Here is a 27,451-nt window from a genome sequence, read left to right as displayed (position 1 = left end):
CAGCATCTTCACTCTTTCATCCCTATACTGTCCAAACCCCTTATGCAAGAGTTAACCAGCATCTTCACTCTTTCATCCCTCACGCTGGTAAACTCTGGAACAATCTCCCTTCATCTGTATTTCCTCCTGCCTACGACTTGAACTCTTTCAAGAGGAGGGTATCAGGACACCTCTCCTCCCGAAATTGACCTCTCTTTCGGCCACCTCTTTGGATTCTTTTTAGGAGCAGCGAGTAGCGGGCTTTTTTATTATTGTTTCCTTTTTTTGTGCCCTTGAGCTGTCTCCTTTGCTGTAAAAAAAAAAATAGTTCAACTGTAGAGATACGTGACAATTGCGGTGCCGTCTGGACTAGGGAGAGGTGGGAAAGATGAAGATGTTAAGTTGTCAGAGATATCTTTTGTCAACATGACGGAGGTCTCTAGGAGAAACACAGCATGCAAGAGTTTGACATTTTCCCTTGATGAATGAATTTTGGGTAAGTTGATGGATAGTTTTTGGCACGATGTCGGACAGAAATGTAAAGATCATGATTTGCAGGAATATTTAAGGCTCAGGTATCTTCTATGATTGCACGAAAATAAGGATGAGTAGGGAAAGTATGTGAAATATGTGGCTCCGTTCATGACACACTCACCTCCGTTATGCGCTGAACACACACACAGAGAGGGGTTTCTGACCTGGAAGCATGTTTATGTGTGTGTGTGTGTGTGTGTGTGTGTGTGTGTGTGTGTGTGTGTGTGTGTGTATTTACCTAGTTGTGAAATACAGGAAAAGGGTTGTAGTAGCTGGCTCGTGCTGTCCCGTCTCCATAACGCTTATTATCCAGTTTGTCTTTAAATTCATGAATCGTTTTTGCACACACATTCTCCTCGTCAAGTCCGCTCCATGTTGTTATGTATGGAAAACTGTATTTCTTGAGGTCTCTCCTACAGTCGCTCTTCTTCAATTTCTTACCATTGCCTCTTGTCACACTTCTGTCACGTGCCACTAGGTCTTCCCTGTGTGTGTGTGTGTGTGTGTGTGTGTGCAGTTCAGTCACGGTCTGATCATAAGCTGGACTCGTGGTCGCCAGCCAGCACCCATCCGGAGGGAGCTTTGGAGCTTGTTGGTCTATTTTCGGGCCAAGCTGCAACATCACAAGCAAACACTCCGTCCCTCTTGATCAAGGAGGGACGCTAACCGCCTCTCGTTAACGGGAAGACTTTTCGCCCTGAGGAAGACGGGAGCCTCAGCCTGTGGGAGCCTAATTAAGGGCTATTACACTGGGCAAGCTTTCCGGTGGATCTTCAGTCAAACCACGATTTCCGCTGGCGTGATTCTCATATATCCGTGGTGTTCTGACGCGTCCACGATCTTCCAAAGCTACGGTGGATTTCACTGAAGGACGACGGTATTACTCACTATCATCATCATCAGCAATAACAAGAAACAAATGAGGATCACGCTAGCGGAAATCGTGGTTTGACTGAAGATCCACGGAAACTTTGCCCAGTGTGATAGCCCCACCCGGTAGCAGCGACGGGCCAAATTTGTGCCATGATATAAACCCCCAAAATTGATGATGCATAAACTGATCACAAATGCTTTGATATATATTATGAAATGCTTTGTGTGAGTGATGATTTTTTCTCATTTTTCTCGCTTGGAGGGACCATTAAGAAACATGGTCCCCGCTGCTACCAAGTTAACCCACTGTTCCACGGCATTGATTTGTGTGTTTTGGGATTGGGGGTTGGGTGGGGAAGATAACCCGATTCTACTTTGATGCTAACTTATCTCATCCCAAATCTTGAGCGGGCACTTAAGTTATGCATGTGGGTGACGGGTAATTGAGTTAGTGGGCCAGGGAGTTCGGGTTGGGGGCAGTGTTACCAGATTGTCGTACTAGGCATATATACTTTTTTCGACTGCTTGAGGCCCAAAACTGTCGAGCCTACACTGATAACGATATACATTCACAATTAGAGTTTAGATGGTTAGTTATCGATGTTTTTCTGCAATTGTTATGGTTCAGAAACAGGAAAATACGATGTTCTGAGTACGATAATCTGGTAGCGCTGGTTTGGGGGCGCGTGGCCCGGGCTGGCTGCTCCACGCTCGGGATTCGGCATCTGAGACACAACTCGAACAGAGCACGGGACCGTCGCTTGTCCTCCGCTCCCAAGTCATCTCCACACTAACACTCGGGCGAGGGGGTGAGGTAAGTTCTCGTTCTTCTATATGAGTGAGCAAACATTGGTATAACAAGTTCCCTTCTGTGGCTTCGTTTTGCAGAGAATAAAGCAAGGTGACCAAAGATCTCTTCTCTGCTAGACATGCATGCGAAGTTGTTTGATTTAGTTTAATGAAATCTTGTAGTATTTTGCCTCACAGCCCTTGTGTGGAAGTAACGAGAGGTCTTGCGTTACCCTAAGTCTATATATACCAAGTCAGGTCACTCTGCTTCAAAACTGTGACCGGTACGCGCAGGAGGCGGGATGACGTCACTTGGAGCCAAAAAAAAATACCCGGCAGTTCAGGGGTGACTAAAGTTGGGGCCGTGTGTGCACTCTGGATGTGCATTCTCGCCTTCTTTCACAGCGCGTTCAGGCAAGCCACTGACGAAAAAATATGTCTTTTTATTGTGCTATTGCGTGACTGTAATTCCAATGCCTACAAACGGCGGTGTGGGGTGTGAGGGAGGGCATGTTGAAGTGATTGATTTAAATTAGTCCGCCTTTCTTCGTTTTCTCTAAATCTCTGTTTCCACATTCTCTAGTTTGGCTCCAAGCAGTGTCACGCATAAACCACGCCTCGGCCGTGTCTCCTCCCACAAACCTGCGCGTGACTTGACTTGGTGTATATAGACTTTGGCTCAATCAAGAGAGTTCCCCATTAACTACGCTATACAAAAGCTTAGAAAGTTATATATGATCTGTGTTAGGCTGTTCATAAATGCAGGATGAAAATGACCAATCTGTGTCCATGCCCTCAGACAATCACCAGCCCCGCACCAACACCGTCACCCTGGCTTTCTCCACCTACGCCTCCACCTTCACCTCCAGCTTCACCTCCACCATGGTCCGCATCAATGTGGCGTGTGAGTAACTCTTGTTCGTCTACACAAACCTTTGAGAGGATCACCGAGTTGATGCTATGAATGAAAGTTGGAAAGTTTGGTTTAGTCGGCGCAACATCTGTGGTCATATGCCGGAGAGAGACAGAAGGGGAAGGAATTATAGGAGAAGGGAACAGTTGGAAAGTTTGGTTTAGTCGGCGCAACATCTGTGGTCATATGCCGGAGAGAGACAGAAGGGGAAGGAATTATAGGAGAAGGGAACAGTTGGAAAGTTTCGTTTAGTCGGCGCAACATCTGTGGTCATATGCCGGAGAGAGACAGAAGGGGAAGGAATTATAGGAGAAGGGAACAGTTGGAAAGTTTGGTTTAGTCGGCGCAACATCTGTGGTCATATGCCGGAGAGACAGAAGGGGAAGGAATTATAGGAGAAGGGAACAGTTGGAAAGTTTGGTTTAGTCGGCGCAACATCTGTGGTCATATGCCGGAGAGACAGCAGGGGAAGGAATTATAGGAGAAGGGAACAGTTGGAAAGTTTCGTTTAGTCGGCGCAACATCTGTGGTCATATGCCGGAGAGAGACAGAAGGGGGAAGGAATTATAGGAGAAGGGAACAGACCCCAGGAGACGGGACACAACATCTGTGGTCATATGCCGGAGAGAGACAGAAGGGGGAAGGAATTATAGGAGAAGGGAACAGACCCCAGGAGACGGACACAACATCTGTGGTCATATGCCGGAGAGAGACAGAAGGGGAAGGAATTATAGGAGAAGGGAACAGACCCCAGGAGACGGGACACAACCCCCGATTAATACCTGGTACCCATTCACTGCTGGGTGGACAGGGGCGTAGGGTATCGGAAAAGCCGCCCAAATGTTTCCACTCCGCCCGGGAATCGAACCCGGGATCTCTCGATTGTGAGCCGAGTGTGCTAACCACTGCACCACGAAGCCCCTTGCTATGAGTGAAAGATCTGAGACGCCTTCACTTATGTTTAGTTTCTATATTCTCTTTTTTTTTCAACAGCGCTGCCGAAGCCATGCGGATGCAGCCCAAGCGAGACATGCAAGCTATGTGAGCCATGTGATAGCCCTCAGGAGTCCAGCGGCTGTAAGTATGCGGCGTGTTGCTTTGGGAGGACATCGAGTGATATCCGCGTCTGCAGCAGCGTCAACAAATCATCGTACTCAGCGCATTGTATTTTCGGGTTTCTGATCCATAACTCGTAAGAAAAACATAAATATTTGACGATTTTAAGGCTTTAACTGAATAGCGTTATTTTTCGCGGGTACGACAGTTCTGGGTCTATAGCCGGAAAATACAATGTGCTGAGTACGATATTCTGCGTCAACAAATCATCGTACTCAGCGCATTGTATTTTCGGGTTTCTGATCCATAACTCGTAAGAAAAACATAAATATTTGACGATTTTAAGGCTTTAACTGAATAGCGTTATTTTTTGCGGATACGATAGTCCTGGGTTTAAAATACAATGTGCTGAGTACGATATTCTGCGTCAACAAATCATCGTACTCAGCGCATTGTATTTTCGGGTTTCTGATCCATAACTCGTAAGAAAAACATAAATATTTGACGATTTTAAGGCTTTAACTGAATAGCGTTATTTTTCGCGAGTACGATAGTCCTGGGTTTAAAATACAATGTGCTGAGTGCGATATTCTGCGTCAACAAATCATCGTACTCAGCGCATTGTATTTTCGGGTTTCTGATCCATAACTCGTAAAAAAAACATAAATATTCAACGGTTTTAATAATGGCTTTAACTGAATAGCGTTATTTTTCGCGGGTACGACAGTTCTGTGTCAATAACCCGAAAAGACAGTGTTGAGTACGATATTCTCGTGGACCCCACTAAGGAGATTCACTTATAATTATCGTTAGAATAGTTAATTCCTGATGTTTCTTGGCAATATTTAAGCGTCAGAAACCGCTAAACGCTATGCTCTGAGTACGACAATCTGGCAACGGTAGCTGTGACCAACTTTGCCAGATTGTCGTACTCAGCCGATTATATTTCCCGACTTCCTACCCCAAAACTGTCTTCTGGGCTCCAATAACGAAACTCATTTACAGATATCGTTAAAAGAGTTAGATTCTGATGTTTCTTGGCAATAGTTAGGCGTCAGAAACCGGTAAACGCTATGCTCTGAGTACGACAATCTGGCAACAATGGGGAAAGGGGTAACGTTGCCAGATTATCGTACTCAGCCGATTATATTTCCCGACTTCCTACCCCAAAACTGTCTTCTGGGCTCCAATAACGAAACTCATTTATAGTTATCGTTAAAAGAGTTAGATTCTGATGTTTCTTGGCGATAGTTAGGCGTCAGGAACCAGGAAATACTATGCTCTGAGTACTACAATCTGGCAACAATGGGGAAAGGGGTAACGTTGCCAGATTATCGTACTCAGCCGATTATATTTTCCGACTTCCTACCCCAAAACTGTCTTCTGGGCTCCAATAACGAAACTCATTTATAGTTATCGTTAAAAGAGTTAGATTCTGATGTTTCTTGGCAATAGTTAAGCGTCAGACACCGGGAAATACGAGACTCTGAGTACGATAATATGGCAACGGTGCGCGGGTGTCTCTTCAGGTCACTCAGCGTCCGATGTGCTTCTTGTGCTGTTTGTGGTGTTCCTGAAGGTTGTAGCAGCGGCCTCCGTCGTGGTGGGCGCTGTGCCGCTGTTCCGCTGCATCGACCTCTTGCTCTTGGACTACTGGCTCATCGTCAACGGTAAGGCTTGGCGGTGTGACCATTGTGTCTGTCTGGGTCCATAGCATCCAGTATCTCGGGGCACACACACATAAATATATAGCTGGTATTACAAGACACTTTGCCAGGTCACATCAGCTATTTCTAAAGGTCAAAGAATGGATCAATCGGGTTCTAATGAGTGTTTCTTTAGGTTCATGGTACAGAGGAAGAGTCAGACTACCACCAGGGTCATAAAACTACCCCTGGAAATCCCCACAACTCCTACGAAAGCCTTGTCAAATATGTGTTTCTTTAGGTTCACGGTACAGAAGAAGGGTCAAACTACCACCAGGGTCATAAAACTACTCTTGGAAATCCCCACAACTCCTACGAAAGCCTTGTCAAATATGTGTTTCTTTAGGTTCATGGTACAGAGGAAGGGTCACACTACCACCAGGGTCATAAAACTACCCCTGGAAATGCCCACAACTCCTACGAAAGCCTTGTCAAATATGTGTTTCTTTAGGTTCACGGTACAGAGGAAGGGTCAGACTACCACCAGGGCCATAAACTACTCTTGGAAATGCCCACAACTCCTACGAAAGCCTTGTCAAATATGTGTTTCTTTAGGTTCACGGTACAGAAGAAGGGTCAGACTACCACCAGGGTCATAAAACTACTCTTGGAAATGCCCACAACTCCTACGAAAGCCTTGTCAAATATGTGTTCTTGAGCGATGAAATGTCTTATTCTACGACGCATAGATATTCGACAAAGCTTTCCTAGAGTTTGTGGTTACCTCCATGGGTAGTTTTATGAGCCTATAAAAAATATTGTAATGGTTTGGCAAGGCTTCTCCATGAACGTGAAAAGCACTCATGAGAAAGAAAACATCCTTAAGCCCCGTTCACACTGTGCCGACTCTGGGCCACGACAACCCACGACTCTAGGGTACACGAGGTCTTGGGTGTTGACGTGAAAGGGTCGGGCATGTCCTGAAAGAGGTCTTGAGACTGTTGCCGAATGCTGCGCCGACGTCGTGATGGGAGTTGGCCGAATGTCCCAGACAGTCGGCAAGACACCAAGACCCCAATAAAACCTCCCCCCCTTCCTGGAGCGTGGGACTCAACTTGTCAAATAGATAAGTCGCTGGGTTGTCGTGGCCCAAAGTCGGCACAGTGTGAACGGGGCTTTACTTGAACTTTATGCCTACCCAAGAAGTCCTTATTGATTACGGAACTGTATTTCTTCCTTCCCTGACGCGTGGCGGTGCGCTTCGTCGTGGCAGGAATCACCGCGCTGGGCGCCCTGGCGGGGCTGATGGTGTGGAGCAACAAGATGGCAACAGGTCGCTTCATCAACGGCCCCAAGGTGCTGGCCTCCCTGCTCTTCGCCCTGCACTTCACCTGGCTGCTCCTGGGTGAGTGCTTCAGCCCGCGCGAGGCTTCAGGGACACACAGGGTTTCAGGATTATTATTATTATCATTATTATTATTATTATTATTAGTAGTAGTAGTAGTAGTAATAGTAATAGTAGTAGTAGTAGTAGTAGTAGTAGTGGTATTATTATTATTATTATTATTATTATTATTATTATTATTATTATTATTATTATTATCATTAGGTAGTATTATCATTATTATTATTATTATTAGTAGTAGTAGTAGTAGTAATAGTAGTAAGTAGTAGTGGTAGTAGTAGTAGTAATGGTATTATTATATTAATTATTCTTATTATTATTATTTATTATATTTATGGAGTAGAAGTTGTGGTGGTGGTGGTAGCTTATATTAGCACAGTACCATCTCCGGCCGGCACATCCTACAGCCAATCACTCTTCCTCGCAGGCAACATCCTTGTGGTGGCCGCCTACGTCACGTGCGGCCAGAACACGTTCCTGGGCACAATCTCCTGCACCTCCTGGTACCTCCACTTCGCCCTCGTCGTCATCATCATCTTCGACATTGCGTACATTGTCCTGTTCGTGGTGAGTGTCGCGGCGCAGCATCGATATGATAGCTTCGTAGGTCACTTATGGGCAAATTATAGGTTAGGTAAGGTTTCCATTAACTGCGAGCCTTAAGACTTTAACCTATCCGCTGCGATTGGCACGGCTTTGGCTTTCACTGGTAGCCTGGTAATATACAGTCCCAGGTCTTTCTCTGGGGTGGATAGTGGAGTGTTTCCCATGTGGTATTGGTGTGCTGGATATCCCTTCACTGGTAGCCTGGTAATATACAGTCCCAGGTCTTTCTCTATGGTGGATAGTGGAGTGTTTCCCATGTGGTATTGGTGTGTTGGATATCCCTTCACTGGTAGCCTGGTAATATACAGTCCCAGGTCTTTCTCTGGGGTGGATAGTGGAGTGTTTCCCATGTGGTATTGGTGTGCTGGATATCCCTTCACTGGTAGCCTGGTAATATACAGTCCCAGGTCTTTCTCTGGGGTGGATAGTGGAGTGTTTCCCATGTGGTATTGGTGTGTTGGATATCCCTTCACTGGTAGCCTGGTAATATACACTCCCAGGTCTTTCTCTGGGGTGGATAGTGGAGTGTTTCCCATGTGGTATTGGTGTGCTGGATATCCCTTCACTGGTAGCCTGGTAACATATGCTCCCAGGTCTTTCTCTGCCTCTGTGGTGGATAGTGGAGTGTTTCCCATGTGGTATTGGTGTTGGATATCCCTTCACTGGTAGCCTGGTAATATACACTCCCAGGTCTTTCTCTGGGGTGGATAGTGGAGTGTTTCCCATGTGGTATTGGTGTGTTGGATATCCCTTCACTGGTAGCCTGGTAATATACAGTCCCAGGTCTTTCTCTGGGGTGGATAGTGGAGTGTTTCCCATGTGGTATTGGTGTGCTGGATATCCCTTCACTGGTAGCCTGGTAACATACACTCCCAGGTCTTTCTCTGCCTCTGTGGTGGATAGTGGAGTGTTTCCCATGTGGTATTGGTGTGCTGGATATCCCTTCACTGGTAGCCTGGTAACATACACTCCCAGGTCTTTCTCTGCCTCTGTGGTGGATAGTGGAGTGTTTCCCATGTGGTATTGGTGTGCTGGATATCCCTTCACTGGTAGCCTGGTAACATACAGTCCCAGGTCTTTCTCTGCCTCTGTGGTGGATAGTGGAGTGTTTCCCATGTGGTATTGGTGTGCTGGATATCCCTTCACTGGTGGCCTGGTAATATACAGTCCCAGGTCTTTCTCTGCCTCTGTGGTGGATAGTGGAGTGTTTCCCATGTGGTATTGGTGTGCTGGATATCCCTTCACTGGTAGCCTGGTAATATACAGTCCGAGGTCTTTCTCTGCCTCTGTGGTGGATAGTGGAGTGTTTCCCATGTCGTATTGGTGTGCTGGATATCCCTTCACTGGTAGCCTGGTAACATACAGTCCCAGGTCTTTCTCTGCCTCTGTGGTGGATAGTGGAGTGTTTCCCATGTGGTATTTGTGTGCTGGATATCCCCTCCCAAGATGCAGGACTTAACATTTTTCTTCATTGAATTGTAGCAGACACTTTTTGTTCCGCTCCTGTAGCTTGGTGAGGTCTTCTGCTAAGAAATCCGCAGTCAAGGGGTTAAGGGATTTTGAAAACACTATAAAGAGTATAAGCTTAGAAAACATGACAACTCTTGGAAGAGGAGTTTTATTTATCTCCTTCACTAAGACCTATTTAGTGCCCCAGCCCGTCATGGCGCAGGCAAGTGTTTATAGTGGCGTCATCTTCTCTTGGCTCATGCTGCCCCCCGGAACTCCTTCTTGATTCAATTGGACGGTTTCCTCTAGAGTCCGGGTTGATGGGTGGACTTCCGGACAGCATGTGGGTAGTTTTAAGCCACTCGGCGGTGACTGAAAAATCCCAGGTGGTAGCGTGGGGATTCGAACTCGCGTCGTCCATCACGTGGTGAATGTGGGCTTTATAGCGTCGGGTGATGTGTACTAGAGGCTGCCACGTCCCCGCCACTGATCTTGACTTCCTTCTTCCCGTCAGTTCTTCTGCCTCGCCTGCAACAGCGACAGCGGCGAGGAAGGCTGGACCCACCCGGCCCTGGGGGAGAGCGGCTGCTGTGCTCGTCCCTCCTGCCTGTCTACTTTCTACGGCGTCCACTGCAGTCTGTAGCCCAGCACTCGTGTTGTCCTAGAACTCTCTAGTCCTAAAATACTCTCATCATAATATAATTTTCAGGTTTTCATATTCATAAATGTATGATCGAAAACAAAGAGAATCATTAAAACCTTAGTCACGGATGTACTTTTGCTTCAGGTCTGAGTTGGCAGGAGTGGGTCATCCTGCTGGTGCTGGTGGGCTACACGCTCCTGGCCATAGTGTCCCTGGCCCTGGGCTCCGTCTTCCTCGGCATGTGCTCCGACGACGTCTGGGAACCGCTCTGGCTCATCGTGCACGGTAGGTCACACGTCCCATAGAAAAATGATGCTCAACAAACGCGGCAACTTGAAGGCCAGTGTCAGTTCTATTCAAACATGTGCACAAGAGCGGCCGCCCCCCCTGCCCTGACCAGCCTGTCGAATCTCCTTCTACGTATATCGATCAATCAATCAGTGAAGGGGGGCATACGCCGAGGAGCGCGTCGCCTCGCCCACCCTAAGACGCGTATGTCATTAAGAAGGAAAGGCTATTTCGTCTGCCTAGATAAACCTAATTGCAGATCTTTCTCTGGAAAAGATGATTCACTTTGCTGACACTGGCTGTAAACAAACAAGCACATACCTTCAGATGCACGAGGTGAGATATGACATGGAGACCGTGCCCACCACACATCCTTGTATATATCGCTTAAATGTTGAACCCGTGTTGAGGAGACTGTGTTGGCGGTAGTGAGTGTTCTAAGCGCTAATTGATTCACGGATGGAGAAAGGCAATATCCGTCAGGGTCATTGATGAAAGTACACGGAGGTCATGGGCACAGACGAGACACATAGGAAACGTGTTTATGTGTATATGCGTGTATGTGAATGTTGTTTGGCGTGAATAACATTTATGTGTTGGTGTGGGTGGTGAACAATATGCAGAAGGATTGTATAGCAGGACGAGGACAGATAGTAGAAGATTAACGAGTAACAAGAAGGGTTAACAATTAGGACGCACACGACACGGACGAGACACGACAGCAGGCTTAGACGGCACAGGAGTAAAAACATTAAGTCTGTGCTGCAACACCCATTTTCTTAGTCACCGGGGAGGAAGAGCGCACGGGTTTCAGCGGTGACTGCTACAAGTGTGTTCTGCAGGTGTGGTGACGCTGGTGACCTTCTCCACGGCTCTGTGCTGCTGCTTGTTCCCGAACTGGGTGGAGATTTCTTGGTCCCGGAGTAACTTCACCGTCTTCCTGCCTCTGCTCATCCTAGGGCTGATCGAGGTGCTGTGGATTGCTTACGGTAAGTCATCGCTGCTGCCTCATAGCCCATTGCGTCACACTGGCGTTGTTGTACTTATTTTTTTTTACGTCTATGCCTATAGCGCCGGTAGGCTTGCTTGAGGGGCCTGGATGGTATTTGGCCCCAGCCCGTCATGGCGCAGGCAAGTGTTTATAGTGGCGCCATCTTCTCTTGGCTCATGCTGCCCCCCGGAACTCCTTCTTGATTCACTTGGACGGTTTCCTCTAGAGTCCGGGTTGATGGGTGGTCTTCAGGACAGCATGTGGGTAGTTTTAAGCCACTCGGCGGTGACTGAATCCCAGGTGGTAGCGTGGGGATTCGAACCCGCGTCGTCCATCACGCGATGAATGTGGGCCCAGCACGCTACCACTCAGCCACCGCCTACCCAACCTGTTACACTTCACCTCCAATTTCATTATTAATAATACACATTTGATCAAAGAGGGAGCTTGCTGTCCTTCAGTGCCTCAAAAACTCCATTTCTCCACCTGGCAACTCGACGCAGTCTTCCAAACATCTATCTGTTATTCTTCGACAACACTCAGCTGCCCTTTTCTTCCATAATAAACATATTCGGTCTATCCTCAACTCAAAATCTCAACTGGAAACTGTAGTGGCCCCGTAACTGACACCCCTTTCGGCCACTTCTCGGATTCTTTACAGGAGCAGAGAGTAGCGAGCTTTCTTTAATTATTGTTTCCTTTTTTATGCCCTTGAGCTGTCTCCTTTGGTGTAAAAAAAAAAACAGTATCTTTGTATGTCATGTGTGTGTGTGTGTGTGTGTGTGTGTGGAGGCGGTCGATTTCTGATGCAACTTTTCTCTCCATGTCCAGGCAACTCTCAGGCCATAAGGTACCTGGTCCTCAGTTGCCCCACGAACGGCATCTGCAACGGCGGCCTGCAAGTCTTCACCCTCGTGCTGCTCGCCTTGCTGGACCTCCCCTTCCTCGTCCTTACCTACGTTGGTATCATATTCTTCATCCTAATAACCATCCTGCTAATTATCAGCGGCTGTTACGTCTGTTGTCATAAGGATAATGATGATGAGGAGGAGGAGGATGCTTGTGAGAATGATGTCTCTAACGATGACTCCAGTGATGATTGCTCCGGGGATATTGGCGCCAGTGGTTGTACCCCAAGCGATGGTGACCCCGGTGATGATAACGCCGGTGATAATAACGCCTGTGATGATGACCCCGTTGATGATGACCCCGGTGATGATGACCCCGATGATAACAGCAACAAAGACTAAGACATGAAAAAATATGCCTCGGGATGGTCTCGGCAAGTGGTTCTCGACTAGTTAAAGATCATCAATATATTTCTTAAATAAAAATAATATAATGAATGGCCAATTGTCAATTATGAGTTTTCAATAAATCTAAAATAATATACATTCATTTTCCAGTTTATTACCAAATACAGTGGTCGTCTTATGGACCCCCAAAAAAGTCACCATGGCCCACCAGTTGAAGACCACTGCTCTAGGCCAACCATGAGAGTGTTGTCTGCGACCCATAGTGTTGGTTTTAATTTTACTGACTTGAACTTTTTGTCCCCCTTCCCTACCCTCTCTTTAATGTGTATTGACCTTTCGTGGTAATTCCTAATGTGTTAGTATTTATTGTAAAAGATTCCACCGATTTAATGTGGGAAGGTTCCTTGTCCTGTGGAAGCAAGAAATTGTAAAATTAAGTTTAACTATCTTATTTAGTCTCAAACCTCAACCCATACAGACCAAAAGAAGGCCTTTGTAGATACTATTTAAACTATGCATGTAATTCGTAGAACAATGTAGAGGAGTGCACGCTCCGAGCCAATGGCATTCACCACACTTGGACAGGCGAGTTCTGGGCTGCCGCGCCAAGGCCTGGACACAGCCCTTGGTCACCGGCCTTGCCAGTGCAGGTTCCTTATGACACAGCTGTTAAGGCTTTATGCAGCCAATAATAAAACATTAAAGAATATACTATGCTGAATGTCTTAACCTATTAACCCATCCGCTGCGATTGGCACGGATTTGGCCTTCAATGGTAGCCTGGTAACATATGCTCCCAGGTCTTTCTCTGCCTCTGTGGTGGATAGTGGAGTGTTTCCCATGTGGTATTGGTGTGCTGGATATCCCTTCACTGGTAGCCTGGTAACATACACTCCCAGGTCTTTCTCTGCCTCTGTGGTGGATAGTGGAGTGTTTCCCATGTGGTATTGGTGTGCTGGATATCCCTTCACTGGTAGCCTGGTAACATATGCTCCCAGGTCTTTCTCTGCCTCTGTGGTGGATAGTGGAGTGTTTCCCATGTGGTATTGGTATGCTGGATATCCCTTCACTGGTAGCCTGGTAACACATGCTCCCAGGTCTTTCTCTGCCTCTGTGGTGGATAGTGGAGTGTTTCCCATGTGGTATTGGTGTGCTGGATATCCCTTCACTGGTAGCCTGGTAACATACACTCCCAGGTCTTTCTCTGCCTCTGTGGTGGATAGTGGAGTGTTTCCCATGTGGTATTGGTGTGCTGGATATCCCTTCACTGGTAGCCTGGTAACATACACTCCCAGGTCTTTCTCTGCCTCTGTGGTGGATAGTGGAGTGTTTCCCATGTGGTATTGGTGTGCTGGATATCCCCTCTTAAGGTGCAGGACTTTACACTTTCCTTCATTGAATTGTAGAAGCCACTTACTGCTCCATTCCTGTAGCTTGGTGAGGTCTTTTTGTAGGAAATTTGCAGTCAAGGGGTTAAATGAAAGGCTTTTTTTTTTGTCTTCTCGTTCGAAATTACGGATCATGTCATTTATCACAGTTCGCTAATTTAATGATCCTAGGTTTTTACTATACATATGAATTTTGGCATGATAGTCTATAGTTAGTGGAACCTGTGTCGGCTACATCGCATATGCAGACCTCTAAAGCAAGGCGAGGCGTTATGAAAACTTTGTGAGCCTGTTGAAGAGAAACTCAATAAAGTTCAATATACATCATGATCATTCGAAAGTGCCTCTGGTTCTGCATCACAGCGTCAGTCTGGTTGTCGAATACAGTAATTCATGTTATTCCTTTCATCAAAGCAAACAAGACCACCTCCTGAGTCCTGACCTGCTCCACGAATATCACAAGTGGAGAACAGCTTGAATGCCTCCAATGCCTGTGTCCACCGTGGCTCAGTAGGGCCCATAATGACAGTGACGAGAGGCATGTCTTTTTAATTGATAGCATTACCATTTATGTGTATTTGGAGAAGTCTGTGTAGTTTATGGCAGCGTCGATATCGTTTCCTAGGTGTAGACTCCCAGGCTTTAGTGAATAGGGATGAACCTTCTAATATCTTTACCTTAATAGGACTTAGGGCCGCTTTCACAGTCATTTCGTTTGTTTTGATCGTTACCAATGGCGACGTGAAACTGGCTTATGGGGTAGTGGCGGCTGCAGAGGAAGGGAGAGGTGTTGAGAGTGTGTGGCAAGGTGCGGGGCTTGGCCAACCCCGCAGCCGCCACTACCCCATCGCCCAGTTTTACGTGGAAACACTATAGCAGCGATAACAGCCATTGGTAACGATCAAAACAAGCAAAATGACTGTGAAATCGTCCCTAAGTAACACAGCACCTGCGATGAATAGCTGATAACTCTTCAAAGACACTGAAAAATGTTAAACTTTAAGACGTTTGCTCTTCCCTTTGCGTCATATGCGAAAATTTTCAGGAAACAGCACATTGCAACCTTATATGAAGTAGTTTATAGGTAGTCCATTTAGAGAACTTTTGCCCAGTTGATTTCGTAGGCAGGGAAGAAGGTCCTATTGGCCACCTCTGGTATCCTGAGGGAACCCTTGTAGTAGCGTATCGGGCGGCCCAGCACGTACTTGTAGCCGGCACACTGCAGCCCTTGGAACACCTGCCGGGGAGACGGTGGAGTTATGTACACAAGGTATTCGTTATAAGCGAGGGTCACGTTCTGCAAAAACCTCGCTTAACCCGGTAGCTGCGGGGGTCATGCTTGTTAGGTTAGGTCAGGCTAGGTTAGGTTAGGTTAAGTTAGGTTACGTTAGGTTAGGTTAAAGGCCCCTCTTAGCAAAATAAAGAGAAAGAATAATCACTCACGCAAACCATTTCATATTATATATATTATATATGTGATCAGTTTATGCATGGCAGAAATTTGGCCCATCGCTGGTACACGGTAAAGCCACAAATTTGGCCCGTCGCTGGTACACGGTAAAGCCACAAATTTGGCCCGTCGCTGGTACACGGTAAAGCCACAAATTTGGCCCATCGCTGCTACACGGTAAAGCCACAAATTTGGCCCGTCGCTGGTACACGGTAAAGCCACAAATTTGGCCCATCGCTGCTATACGGTAAAGCCAAATTTAGCCCGTCGCTGGTGCAGTAAAGCCACAAATTTGGCCCGTCGCTGGTACACGGTAAAGCCACAAATTTGGCCCGTCGCTGGTACACGGTAAAGCCACAAATTTGGCCCGTCGCTGCTACAAGGTAAAGCCACAAATTTGGCCCATCGCTGGTACACGGTAAAGCCACAAATTTGGCCCGTCGCTGGTACACGGTAAAGCCACAAATTTGGCCCGTCGCTGCTACACGGTAAAGCCACAAATTTGGCCCGTCGCTGGTACACGGTAAAGCCACAAATTTGGCCCGTCGCTGGTACACGGTAAAGCCACAAATTTGGCCCGTCGCTGGTACACGGTAAAGCCACAAATTTGGCCGTCGCTGCAACACGGTAAAGCCACAAATTTGGCCCGTCGCTGCTACACGGTAAAGCCACAAATTTGGCCCATCGCTGGTACACGGTAAAGCCACAAATTTGGCCCGTCGCTGCTACACGGTAAAGCCACAAATTTGGCCCGTCGCTGCTACACGGTAAAGCCACAAATTTGGCCCGTCGCTGCTACACGGTAAAGCCACAAATTTGGCCCATCGCTGCTACACGGTAAAGCCACAAATTTGGCCCATCGCTGCTACACGGTAAAGCCACAAATTTGGCCCGTCGCTGCTACACGGTAAAGCCACAAATTTGGCCCGTCGCTGCTACACGGTAAAGCCACAAATTTGGCCCGTCGCTGCTACACGGTAAAGCCACAAATTTGGCCCATCGCTGCTACACGGTAAAGCCACAAATTTGGCCCATCGCTGCTACACGGTAAAGCCACAAATTTGGCCCGTCGCTGCTACACGGTAAAGCCACAAATTTGGCCCGTCGCTGCTACCGGGTTAATGTGAATTCGCATATATGGAACCAATCATCTCATTAATTACAAGGGGTTATGTTCCACGACCCGTTTTCGAATCCTTTAACTCTTTATTCCGACACCGTTTCACAATAATAAAGCACTTAAGATTGCTTCCAGGGAGACACACACCCAAAGTCTACGATTTAAGCTGATAGTTAGCTACCTGAGGATTAACTTTAGGATGAGAGGGAGGAAAAGGTTCATTATAGGCGAGGAAAACGCGGGAAAACATTTGCACCCGGCGGCCTCTAGTGTGTCACCATACCTCACCAGCACCAGCGCCGATAATCGCGTAATAGTGAATTTTCTCGCGTAAAACGAATACTTGGCACACTTAGGTTAGTCGCATATGAGCGAATTCACATATATCGAGTACCCGGTATCCAGACGCTATCGGCTACCTATAAAAGAGCCGGCGGCGAGGATGTTACCGCGGCCGAGGGTTGGCAACTACTGAGATAAGTCTGGGCCAACGTTGCCAGATTATCGTACTCTGCCTCTTATGTTTTATGGGGAGCCGATATCTCGTTTCCTACAATTCCCATTTTAACTACATAGATACTCCTTATAGGCAAACTGTGGTCTAGAATCGTTTATGGGGAGCCGATATCTCGTCTTCTATAATTCCCAGTTTAACTACATAGATACTCCTTATAGGCAAACTGTGGTCAAGAATCGTTTATGGGGAAGCCGATATCTCGTCTACTCTACCAATTCCTCCTCTGATGTCATACTGTCCTCTGGTAATCTTTAGACCTCCCGAAAAAGCACAGGAAGGAATGTAGAGTTGATATTATGGATAAGAAGAATCACAAACCTCTTCATAGGTGTCCCCGGCTAACATAAATTAATGGATAAGATTGGGACATCTCTTCCTCTCATGTGCTAGCTGCAGGTCACATATGGAAGGGGGAGACAGGTATTGGGACTGTGTGGGAGGAAAGGTCCCGCCAAAACGATCTCACCAGCCTGGGTTCACTAGAGTATATGAATCCACATTGTCAGCCCTAAAGTGTAGGCTGCAGGGGGAGGAGGAACACTTACCTGGTAGAGTTTGGCGAAGTACTGGTGTCTTGTCTCCCCGCTCATCTTGTTCACTGTCGTGGGGATATGCAGCCTGACACCAATCTGTGGCCAGGAACAAAGACGCGTTATTGCCCCAATGTCAACACTCTTTAGACAGGTGCTTCCCAAACTTTTTACTGCTGTTTCCCCTCCAACCAGCTCAACCATCCGGATTTCCCCGTTCATGTGGACAAGGAAAATGTGGCCGAAACACGAAATCGACTTGCTTAATAACACAAATAACATAATAAACAGTCAATCAACTTGGGCAGAGACACGCCAGTCCTCGTCGACAGATCGAGTCGGTCGGCTAGATTTCGATCGGCACCCTGCTTCGGGCCGCCATTAGGCTAAGCCCATGCTCCCTCGTGCAGGGGGAGCGATCTTTTCCAAGGGGCCGTTCCTCTCGTGATACTAGGGGTAAATCTTCAACAACCACAAACAACAATTGACGCCAAGCCCGGGTGCTCCGCCTCGCTAGAGCCCTATAGTGGTCTTGCAAACACAAAATCTACTTGCTGAATAACACAAATCAATCAGTTCCGCCGGGAGCTCCCTCCAAGGGGGTGGCCCTGACGGAACAGTCTCCAGTTTTCCCTCTCCAGACAAACTTTTCCCGCACATCTAAGTCCTCGCTTTCCTCTTTCACCGATCTCTTTTATGCATTTTTCAACTCTGTCGACTAATTACTAGTGATCTGTATTTCCCTCAGGCCAAATTTCCCCCTGGTTAGGAAATGCTGCTTTAGATCCTGCTAATGTAATGCTCGACGGGGAAAGAAAAAACAGACGGAAAAACAATATATATATAAAAAAATAAATATATATATATATATATATATATATATATATATATATATATATATATATATATATATATATATATATATATATATATATATATATATATATGTGTGTGTGTGTGTGTGTGTGTGTGTGTGTGCTTCATGGTTGCATAGAGAGGCGCATCAAAACACCTCTTCATCCGAGACTGACCTCTCTTTTGACCACTTTTCTCCGCTGTCGTTATCGGAACACTGTTAGCGCGCGTCCTTGCTTATGTCAATGATGCCCTTGAGCTGCTTCCTCTACTATAAGAAACAATAGTCTGATACGAACTCTCACTGACCTGTTTAACATCCACCAGCTTGAGGTGCGTTAGGATCTGCTTCAGGAGGATCCACTCACGCCCCTCCAGGTCACTCTTGATGTACTTGATCTCCCTCCCCGCGTGGCCGAGGGCGGGCACGATGTACTGCAGGGAGCGGCGGCGTTCCACACGACCGTCTTGAGGCTTGTCGTAGGGCAGCTCGGAGATGGCCCACGCGTGCTCCCTCCAGAACTCCGACAGATGGACGTGCTCTGCCTCTGTCACCTGCCGCAGTGTCGTCAGGTGGGATTATATTATTGTTATTAGGAGTATTAGTGTTGGTATTAGTATTACAGGAGACGAAAAATGGGTAGGCGGTGGCTGAGTGGTAGCGTGCTGGGCCCACATTCACCGCGTGATGGACGACGCGGGTTCGAATCCCCACGCTACCACCTGGGATTTTTCAGTCACCGCCGAGTGGCTTAAAACTACCCACATGCTGTCCTGAAGACCACCCATCAACCCGGACTCTAGAGGAAACCGTCCAAGTGAATCAAGAAGGAGTTCCGGGGGGCAGCATGAGCCAAGAGAAGATGGCGCCACTATAAACACTTGCCTGCGCCAAGACGGACTGGGGCCGACTACCATTAGCCCCTCAGAAAGCCTACCGGCGCTATAGGCGTACACGTAAAAAAATAAAAAAAAGAGGATGGAATGCGGACATTATAAGCCCCCAAACACCTGAGGCGCCGAGGAAGAGAAAATGAAAGTGTAAGCGACGAGAGAGAAGGAGAAGGGAGACGAGAGAATGTACAGGATTATACGTAGAAAGTTGGAAAGTTTGGTTTAGTCGGCGCAACATCTGTGGTCATATGCCGGAGAGAGACAGAAGGGGAAGGAATTATAGGAGAAGGGAACAGACCCCAGGAGACGGGACACAACCCCCGATTAATACCTGGTACCCATTCACTGCTGGGTGGACAGGGGCGTAGGGTATCGGAAAAACTACTCCTGGAAATGCACCAAACTCCTACGAAAGCCTTTGGACGAGCCTCAGGTTGGGGTGGTCAGACACTTACATCTCTCTCATCAAAGGACAAACGGGAGATCAGTTGGGTTCTATTGAGTGGTTTGTAAGGTTCATGGTACAGCAGAAGCGTCAAACTACCACCAGGGTCATGAAACTACCCCTGGAAATGCACCAAACTCCTACGAAAGGCTTATTAAATATGTGTGCTTTGGGGCCTCAATGTTATATCATATGGTTTGTAAGGTTCATGGTACAGCAGAAGGGTCAAACTACCACTAGGGTCATGAAACTACCCCTGGAAATGCACCAAACTCCTACGAAAGCCTTTGGACGAGCCTCAGGTTGGGGTGGTCAGACACTTCCGTCTCTCTCATCAAAAGACAAAAGGGAGATCAGTTGGGTTCTAGTGAGTGGTTTGTTAGGTTCATGGTACAGCAGAAGGGTCAAACTACCACCAGGGTCATGAAACTACCCCTGGAAATGCACCAAACTCCTACGAAAGCCTTTGGACGAGCCTCAAATACATGTACTTGTCTCTCTCATCAAAGGAAAAAGGGAGATCAGTTGAGTTCTAGTGAGTGTTTTTTAGGTTCATGGTACAGCAGAAGGGTCAAACTACCACCGGGGTCATGAAACTACCCCTGGAAATGCACCAAACTCCTACGAAAGCCTTATCAAATACATATGCTTGGGCGTCTAAATGTTAAATCCTAATGTCCCTCACCCTGTCAGGATCAAAGGCGTGCACCTCGCAGCTGAAGAGATCCATGTCCCTCTCGAACTGGTTATCCATGTCCTTGCCGAAGCTGTAGACGAGGCAAGGGTCGCTGGTCATCTGGTACTCCTCGTTGAAGCATATGTACTTGGTTTTGCGCACCTCGTCTGAACACTCCTTTTCACTCTGTTGGTTGTTATCATAAAAAAAAAAATTATATAGTTGTTGTTAGTATAGTTGTTATATCCTAAGACTTTATACAACTTAGGCATGAAATCCATATACGTGCATTGCTCAAACAACACACACACACACACACACACACACACACACACACACTGAAAAGGTTATGCCAGAGAGAGAGAGAGAGAGAGAGAGAGAGAGAGAGAGAGAGAGAGAGAGAGAGAGAGAGAGAGAGAGAGAGAGAGAGAGAGAATATTTAACGGTTTGCTTGCCTGCTCACCATTCAATAGTTCACACTGTGTTATGAGAGCAGAGACCCACATGTAAGAGGTTGTTCTGGGTCACTGTTAACTTACTATAGTGAATCATTGCAGTGCTGCGGTAAGGTGGCGGATACTTATTTAGAGTTGATGGTCCTTCAACTGTATGGGTATAAATTGGGTGGTTTGTTTCGAAGCCGTGGTCACGTGACGCCCACCAGGCTGAGTGCGTATAACATAGTTCATGCAATAGTTTGTGGACCTTGCTCCTTTTCGTTAAGTAATATTGTTTTGTACCAGTAGCGTGTAGGTAGTGAACGGACACCAAACATTTGATCAGGTTCACGGTCATTGTGGGAGGCGTTCAGGGTTTTTCACATTCTCGTATGGCGGACCGGAACATCACAGCCTCGACTCTAGATAACACGTCTCGTCTTTGCTGTTATTATTGTGTAGTGATATCTTGGTTTATCATGAGATACATACGCATGCTACATATATTTTCACCTCTTAATAAAGCCTCCCTTACACTTCCTGAATAGCAGTGAACCTCTCCGCCGCTCACAGCCGAACACAACGAACACCGCTCATTCAAAGCAACACTTGGGTAGTACTGCTGAAACGTTGCTGGTTTGATTGATTGATTGATTAAATTAGGCGCCGCAACAACCAGGGTCATATGGCGCCGCTTGCTGGTTAGAGGAAAGGCTTACCACAGAGGGTACAGGAACTCATCTCCGCAACTGTACCAGGGACCAGAAATCTTGGTTTGTAGATTTATAAAAAGCATGTTAAAACCTTATTCATCCTGCCCTTCTAGTTAAGTACCCTTGCTCTTTACATGTATCTCAATAGTCTGCCACTTACGTCACACATGATGGGGTATTCGGGCGCCTCACAGGTCCTGGACTTTTAACATGTTGGTTAATTTTTGTATATGTTGTACGGTTATCCAAAGTATGTTTCCATTTTCGCTTATTTTATTTTTTTTCAAACTCCTAGATTATATTCCACTAGTTATATTTCATTTATTTTACCTGGTTAACCCGGTAGCATCGACGGGCCAAATTTGTGGCTTTACCGTGTAGCAGCGACGGGCCAAATTTGTGGCTTTACCGTGTAGCAGCGACGGGTCAAATTTGTGGCTTTACCGTGTAGCAGCGACGGGCCAAATTTGTGGCTTTACCGTGTAGCAGCGACGGGCCAAATTTGTGGCTTTACCGTGTAGCAGAGACGGGCCAAATTTGTGGCTTTACCGTGTAGCAGCGACGGGACAAATTTGTGGCTTTACCGTGTAGCAGAGACGGGACAAATTTGTGGCTTTACCGTGTAGCAGCGACGGGCCAAATTTGTGGCTTTACCGTGTAGCATCGACGGGCCAAATTTGTGGCTTTACCGTGTAGCAGCGACGGGCCAAATTTGTGCCATGATATAAACCCCCCAAAACAGATAATACATAATCTGATCACAAATAGTTTGATATATATTATGAAATGGTTTGTGTGAGGGGTGATTTTTTCTCATTTTTCTCGCTTAGAGGGACCATTAAGAAACATGATCCCCGCTGCTACCGGGTTAAGCATAAAGTAAAACCTTTCTCATGAAGTCTGAAAGCTCAATGTATTATGTAGATGTCCAAGCAGCAGAGGCCACTACGAAAGACAGGTCAACTAAGAAATGGGTCAAAACACACAGCCCTACCTGCGATGGAATGGGGATTTTTTCTCCGCCAAACTCGACCCAGGAGTAGCAGTAGTCTGAGTCAGGGGCCAGGACGTACTCGAAGAAGCTATGCACACCGCGGTACTCCAAGGGCGGCAGCCGGGGACTCGCACACAGCTGGGGGGATACAGGCGTCGGGTTAGGGGAGGGGCGGGTATGGTATTGGTGATGGTGATGGAGAGAGAGGTGCAGTTGTGACCTCTGAGAGCGTGCGTTGTGTTAAGGAAGTACTGTGCTAAGTGTGAACGAATGATGGTAGATTATCGTAAAAGTAAATATCTAACAGTAGTAACAGCGGGAAGTCATACATCACGGCAGACACTGTAAATAAAATTCGACCGCGCTACTAACGGCCTGGGTCGTCTGAGAGACCCCCCTAAGAAAGCCTACCGGCGCTATAAGCAACAACTATGAAAATATGTTGTTATTATTATTATTATTATTATTATTATTATTATTATTATTATTATTATTATCATTATATCAGGTACCCAAAACAGACATGTGGTTCAGTAAGTGTAAATCTAAAGTTATTTTGATCAATTATTGCCTACAAATGACATAGCTAATATTCGAAATAATAATTATGATATATTGTTGAATGATGCTGGGCTATTTTCAATATTACCGGCGTGATTTTCATGCAATAAATTATTAAAATACTCATAATTTGTGTTTATATATCCAGATGTCTTTTTGTGAACCAGAAATGAGGTGAATTATAAGTATTTAACCTGTCCGCTACGATTGGCAAGGACTTAGCCTTCACTGGTAGCCTGGAAACATAATATAGTCCCAGGTCTTTCTCTGCCTCTGTGGTGGATAGTGGAGTGTTTCCCATGTGGTATTGGTGTGCTGGATATCCCTTCACTGGTAGCCTGGTAACATACACTTCCAGGTCTTTCTCTGCCTCTGTGGTGGATAGTGGAGTGTTTCCCGTGTGGCATTGGTGTGCTGGATATCCCTTCACTGGTAGCCTGGTAACATAAACTCCCAGGTCTTTCTCTGCCTCTGTGGTGGATAGTGGAGTGTTTCCCATGTGGTATTGGTGTGCTGGATATCCCTTCACTGGTAGCCTGGTAAAATACACTCCCAGGTCTTTCTCTGCCTCTGTGGTGGATAGTGGAGTGTTTCCCATGTGGTATTGGTGTATGGGATATCCCCTCCCAATGTGCAAGACTTTATATTTTTCTTCAGTGAATTGAAACAGCCACTTTTTGTTCCATTCCTGTAGCTTGGTGAGGTCTGACTGTAGGAAATCCGCAGTCAAGGGGTTAAAGTATTTGGTCGCTATATCATGATCTTTAATACAAGCTGTCTGTCGTGTGCTGGTATGGTGTTATCGATGCACCTCGGCATGTTTGGAATTTATTGAAGAAAAATTACTTGAATATTTATCATAAAAGCTGATTCGCACCCAATCACGAACTAGCAAGCCACATGTGATGCATTTGTAGAAATTCACGCTTTTGGCTGAAGGGATGAAATGATGCAGATTATACTACTTCTACTACTACTACTACTACTACTACTACTACTACTCCTACAACTTCATCTATTCTATCCTGTCCTATCACACGTAGATTACTAGTAGTAGCGGTAGTAGACAGACACCCTCGCCATAGACAGACAGGTCTTTTGGTGTCTGTTCTTCCTATGTATTACTACTACTACTACTACTACTACTACTACTACTACTACTACTACTACGACTACGACTCCACAGACCCCTGAAATACCTCCTTCAGCGCCTCATCGAAGCTGACAATGGCGAACTCCGTCGTCGCCCGGACCAGCCACAGGTAGCCCGCCGCAGCCAGCACCGCCGCCGTCACCAGCGCCGCCGCCCACGCCGCCGCCGCTGGGACTCTGAACCCACGAGATCGCACCCCGCCATGGTCCTGTCCGGCACTCACAAATTACTAACGTTAAACATCGTAGTAGAACATATCAATAGCAATATGGTTAGTTTGGCTTTTTATATCCATTTTAGTTATTGAAGTTACTGGATTTTCACGGGTATAGATTAAGTCTATATGTTACAAACTCAGCCGTAAGGAATGATATAAAAAGATTAACTACACCAACTAACCACGCCTTGAAAAACGTGTTAGAAGATACAAATCAATCACATTATTGCTGTTGATGACTAAAATCACGATTGACTTGACTTGGATAACTTAGAAATAAACATAACTCATATTTTTCGTCTTTGCTTATTTTTTCAGATCTGAGTAACTGTATTGGTTTGTTGTGGCTAAACTTTATAATGTACCTCTATTAGTTAAGTCTGTCAGTCCGTCTGGCTATAGATTTTGGACTCCCATGACACTGAGCTCACATTTTAAAACGTTCACAATGACTTTGCTAACTTAGTAATAAACATAACTCATTTATATTTTTTACTTGCCCTTTTTTTTGCGACTAGAATATTGCAATCTAAGTCTATATATACCAAGTCAAGTCACGCGCAGGTTTGTGGGAGGAGACACGGCCGAGGCGTGGTTTATGCGTGACGTTGCTTGGAGCCAAACTAGAGAATGTAGAAACAGGAATTTAGAGAAAACGAGGAAAGGCGGACTAATTTAAATCAATCACTTCAACATGCCCTCCCTCACACCCCACACCGCCGTTTGTAGTCATTGAAATTACAGTCACGCAATAGCAAAATAAAAAGACATATTTTTTCGTCAGTGGCTTGCCTGAACGCGCTGTGAAAGGAGGCGAGAATGCACATCCAGAGTGCACACACGGCCCCAACTTTAGTCACCCCTGAACTGGCGGGTATTTTTTTTTTTGGCTCCAAGTGACGTCATCCCGCTGCTCCGCCCTAAAACCGCCTCCTGTGCGTACCGGTCGCAGTTTTGAAGCAGAGTGACTTGACTTTGTATATATAGACTTACTATCCATATCAGACCTATGACATACCGTTTTTCGCAAATATCTTTCAAACGAAGACTCGGATCACCATGGGAGTTTGGCACAGATTGTTTCACACACTCCGCTAATCTTTGACGCTATTGTGCAATGCCAGATGTGGTTAATTATGGCGTTTACTCTTGACTGTGATGGCAAAACCTGCGTGAGCCACTTACACATTCGAATAGGTGAGACGTGACGTGTATGTGACGTGTATCCATCAACTCCCTCCACTCCTGGCTTCCCCTACTCCCATCCCTCTATCCTACCCTCCCTCCTGCCCTCCTCCTCCCCACTATCTTCTCCCCATATCTCTCTCTCTCTCTCTCTCTCTCTCTCTCTCTCTCTCTCTCTCTCCCTCGGTATACATGCGATGTGAAGCTTTGCACACATATGACTTGTCTATAATTGGCGGATAACTCGAAAGTATATGCTAAGTATGGTCTGGTGTTTTATGCACGCGACCCTGATTCTTGTTCCAGCGTAATTGAATGTTGCTTAAGTGCTGTGTGAGGTTTGTTTGGCAATTATACAACCATTGAAAGGTGTACGAGTATATGACCCTCCTTCCCACAGGTTACGTTGAGGGTATGATGGGATGAAGCAAGTATCTGACGCTTGATCATTTATAGGAAATCGCGTAAGAGACGGAAAGGAATGGCGGTGAAATTGAAGCGGGAATTCATTGCAGAGTAAAAACGTGAAAAGTAATTGGAGAAATATATGAATAATTTGTTCTGATGTTAGGAAAAGACTGCCATGCGATATTGGTTCATATAGATATGTTAAAAAGTCATAGCAAGTATACGGGTGGATTAATAATGTAAATAACTGACCACATATGTTACTTCAATATTAACCACCATCGACAAACAGGTCATCCTCGTCACCACTGTTGATGCTGAAGCAGACGGGATATAATTTCAATTTACCTGCCATTAATTCAAGTCGGACGTGTGCATGGATTCATATCTCGTGTACAGCGCAAGTGGAGGAGAGAGAGAGAGAGGGGTGGGGGGGTATTGGGAGAAAGAGGGCGGGGGTAGAGAGACAGTGCGGGGGAGAAGGAGGAGGGCAGGAGGGAGGGAAAGGGAGGGATGGGGGTAGGGGAAGCCAGGGGTGGAGGTAGGTGGTTGATACACGTCACATACACGTCACGCCTCACCTGTTCGAATGTGTAAGTGGCTCACGCAGGTTTTGCCATCACAGTCAAGAGTAAACGCCATGATTAACCGCATCTGGCAAAGCACAATAGCGTCAAAAATTAGCGGGGTGTGTGAAGCAATCTGCGTCAAAGCCCCATGGTGATCCGAGGCTTCGTTTGAAAGATATTTGCGAAAAACGGTATGTTATGGGTCTGATATGGAGAGTAGGTTTGCAGTAACTCTATGTGGGGCCATGTCACATACCTTGATTTGAGTGGCCGTCCAAATCATCCCGCGTCGACACAAGGGAGGCGAGATGTTACCGAGGGCGTGAATGAGGAAGATGTAACTGTCTGTTCTTCGTGTGTTAGGGACTGTGTGGGATGGGGGGCTTGTCGATGGCTTCCCTTCCTTCACTAACGATGTAATTACACTCAGCCTCGTAGGTACAGTCTTGCTGATACATGTATATCTCCTGTGTTACTCTACTCCATTGCCCTTCTGTTAACTGGTCTCCACCTCATCACAAATAAGTACAGGAAGGCTGAGGGCGGGAGGTACACGGATGAAAGTACTGTCAGGCTGTTCACGGTGGGTCGTTGGGTAATGCTGTGTTATTCTACTCCTGTGTTACTCTATTCCATTGCCCTTCTGTTAACTGGTCTCCACCTCTTCACAAATAGAAACAGGAAGGCTGACAGCGGGAGGTACACGGATCAAGGCTGTTCACGGTGGTCGTCGGGTAATGCTGACGGGAAAACTGGGTCGGAGTAAGTAAGGTAAGGTGATAAACTGTACACTGTGGGAGAAAGATACGGTGAGCGCGTGCAGTAAGAGGGAGGGAGACAGTGAAGGGCGCGGCGGCGGACAGAGGTTTTGGTCTGGTTTTCCTCCTCCGGGCGTCGTCGGCGTGGCCCGG

At 46.5% G+C, this 27,451-nt stretch overlaps 2 protein-coding genes and 1 long non-coding RNA gene across 3 annotated transcripts in view; 2 read left to right on the top strand and 1 right to left on the bottom strand.

Annotated features, from left to right (window-relative positions):
• The window catches only part of LOC127002409 (uncharacterized), a 46,839-nt gene extending 21,693 nt beyond the window's left edge, over positions 1-25,146 (top strand). Inside the window, exon 2 of the long non-coding RNA XR_007756180.1 lies at positions 24,943-25,146. This is a non-coding gene — a long non-coding RNA (uncharacterized LOC127002409). The remainder of the gene's footprint in view (positions 1-24,942) is intronic.
• On the top strand, positions 2,099-13,139 carry LOC127002390 (uncharacterized). Its single transcript, XM_050868279.1, has 10 exons — positions 2,099-2,200; positions 2,975-3,079; positions 4,082-4,165; positions 5,674-5,814; positions 7,064-7,195; positions 7,623-7,762; positions 9,765-9,885; positions 10,038-10,178; positions 11,024-11,170; positions 12,004-13,139. Exons 2-10 carry the CDS (start codon positions 3,058-3,060, stop codon positions 12,420-12,422), a joined length of 1,347 nt encoding a protein of 448 aa, XP_050724236.1. The 5' UTR covers positions 2,099-2,200; positions 2,975-3,057; the 3' UTR covers positions 12,423-13,139.
• On the bottom strand, positions 13,906-27,217 carry LOC127002398 (uncharacterized). The gene is made up of 7 exons (XM_050868296.1): positions 26,797-27,217; positions 24,208-24,369; positions 22,448-22,585; positions 20,313-20,489; positions 18,598-18,843; positions 17,449-17,532; positions 13,906-15,053 (listed from the first exon to the last, which is right to left on the bottom strand). Exons 1-7 carry the CDS (start codon positions 26,821-26,823, stop codon positions 14,910-14,912), a joined length of 978 nt encoding a protein of 325 aa, XP_050724253.1. The 5' UTR covers positions 26,824-27,217; the 3' UTR covers positions 13,906-14,909.
• Positions 27,218-27,451: the final 234 nt, after the last annotated feature.

Source organism: Eriocheir sinensis, chromosome 23 (assembly GCF_024679095.1).
Source record: "Eriocheir sinensis breed Jianghai 21 chromosome 23, ASM2467909v1, whole genome shotgun sequence".
NCBI lineage: Eukaryota > Metazoa > Arthropoda > Malacostraca > Decapoda > Varunidae > Eriocheir > Eriocheir sinensis.
The sequence above is the reverse complement of the archived record's forward strand: the minus strand, read 5'-3'. Positions and strand labels throughout refer to the sequence as shown.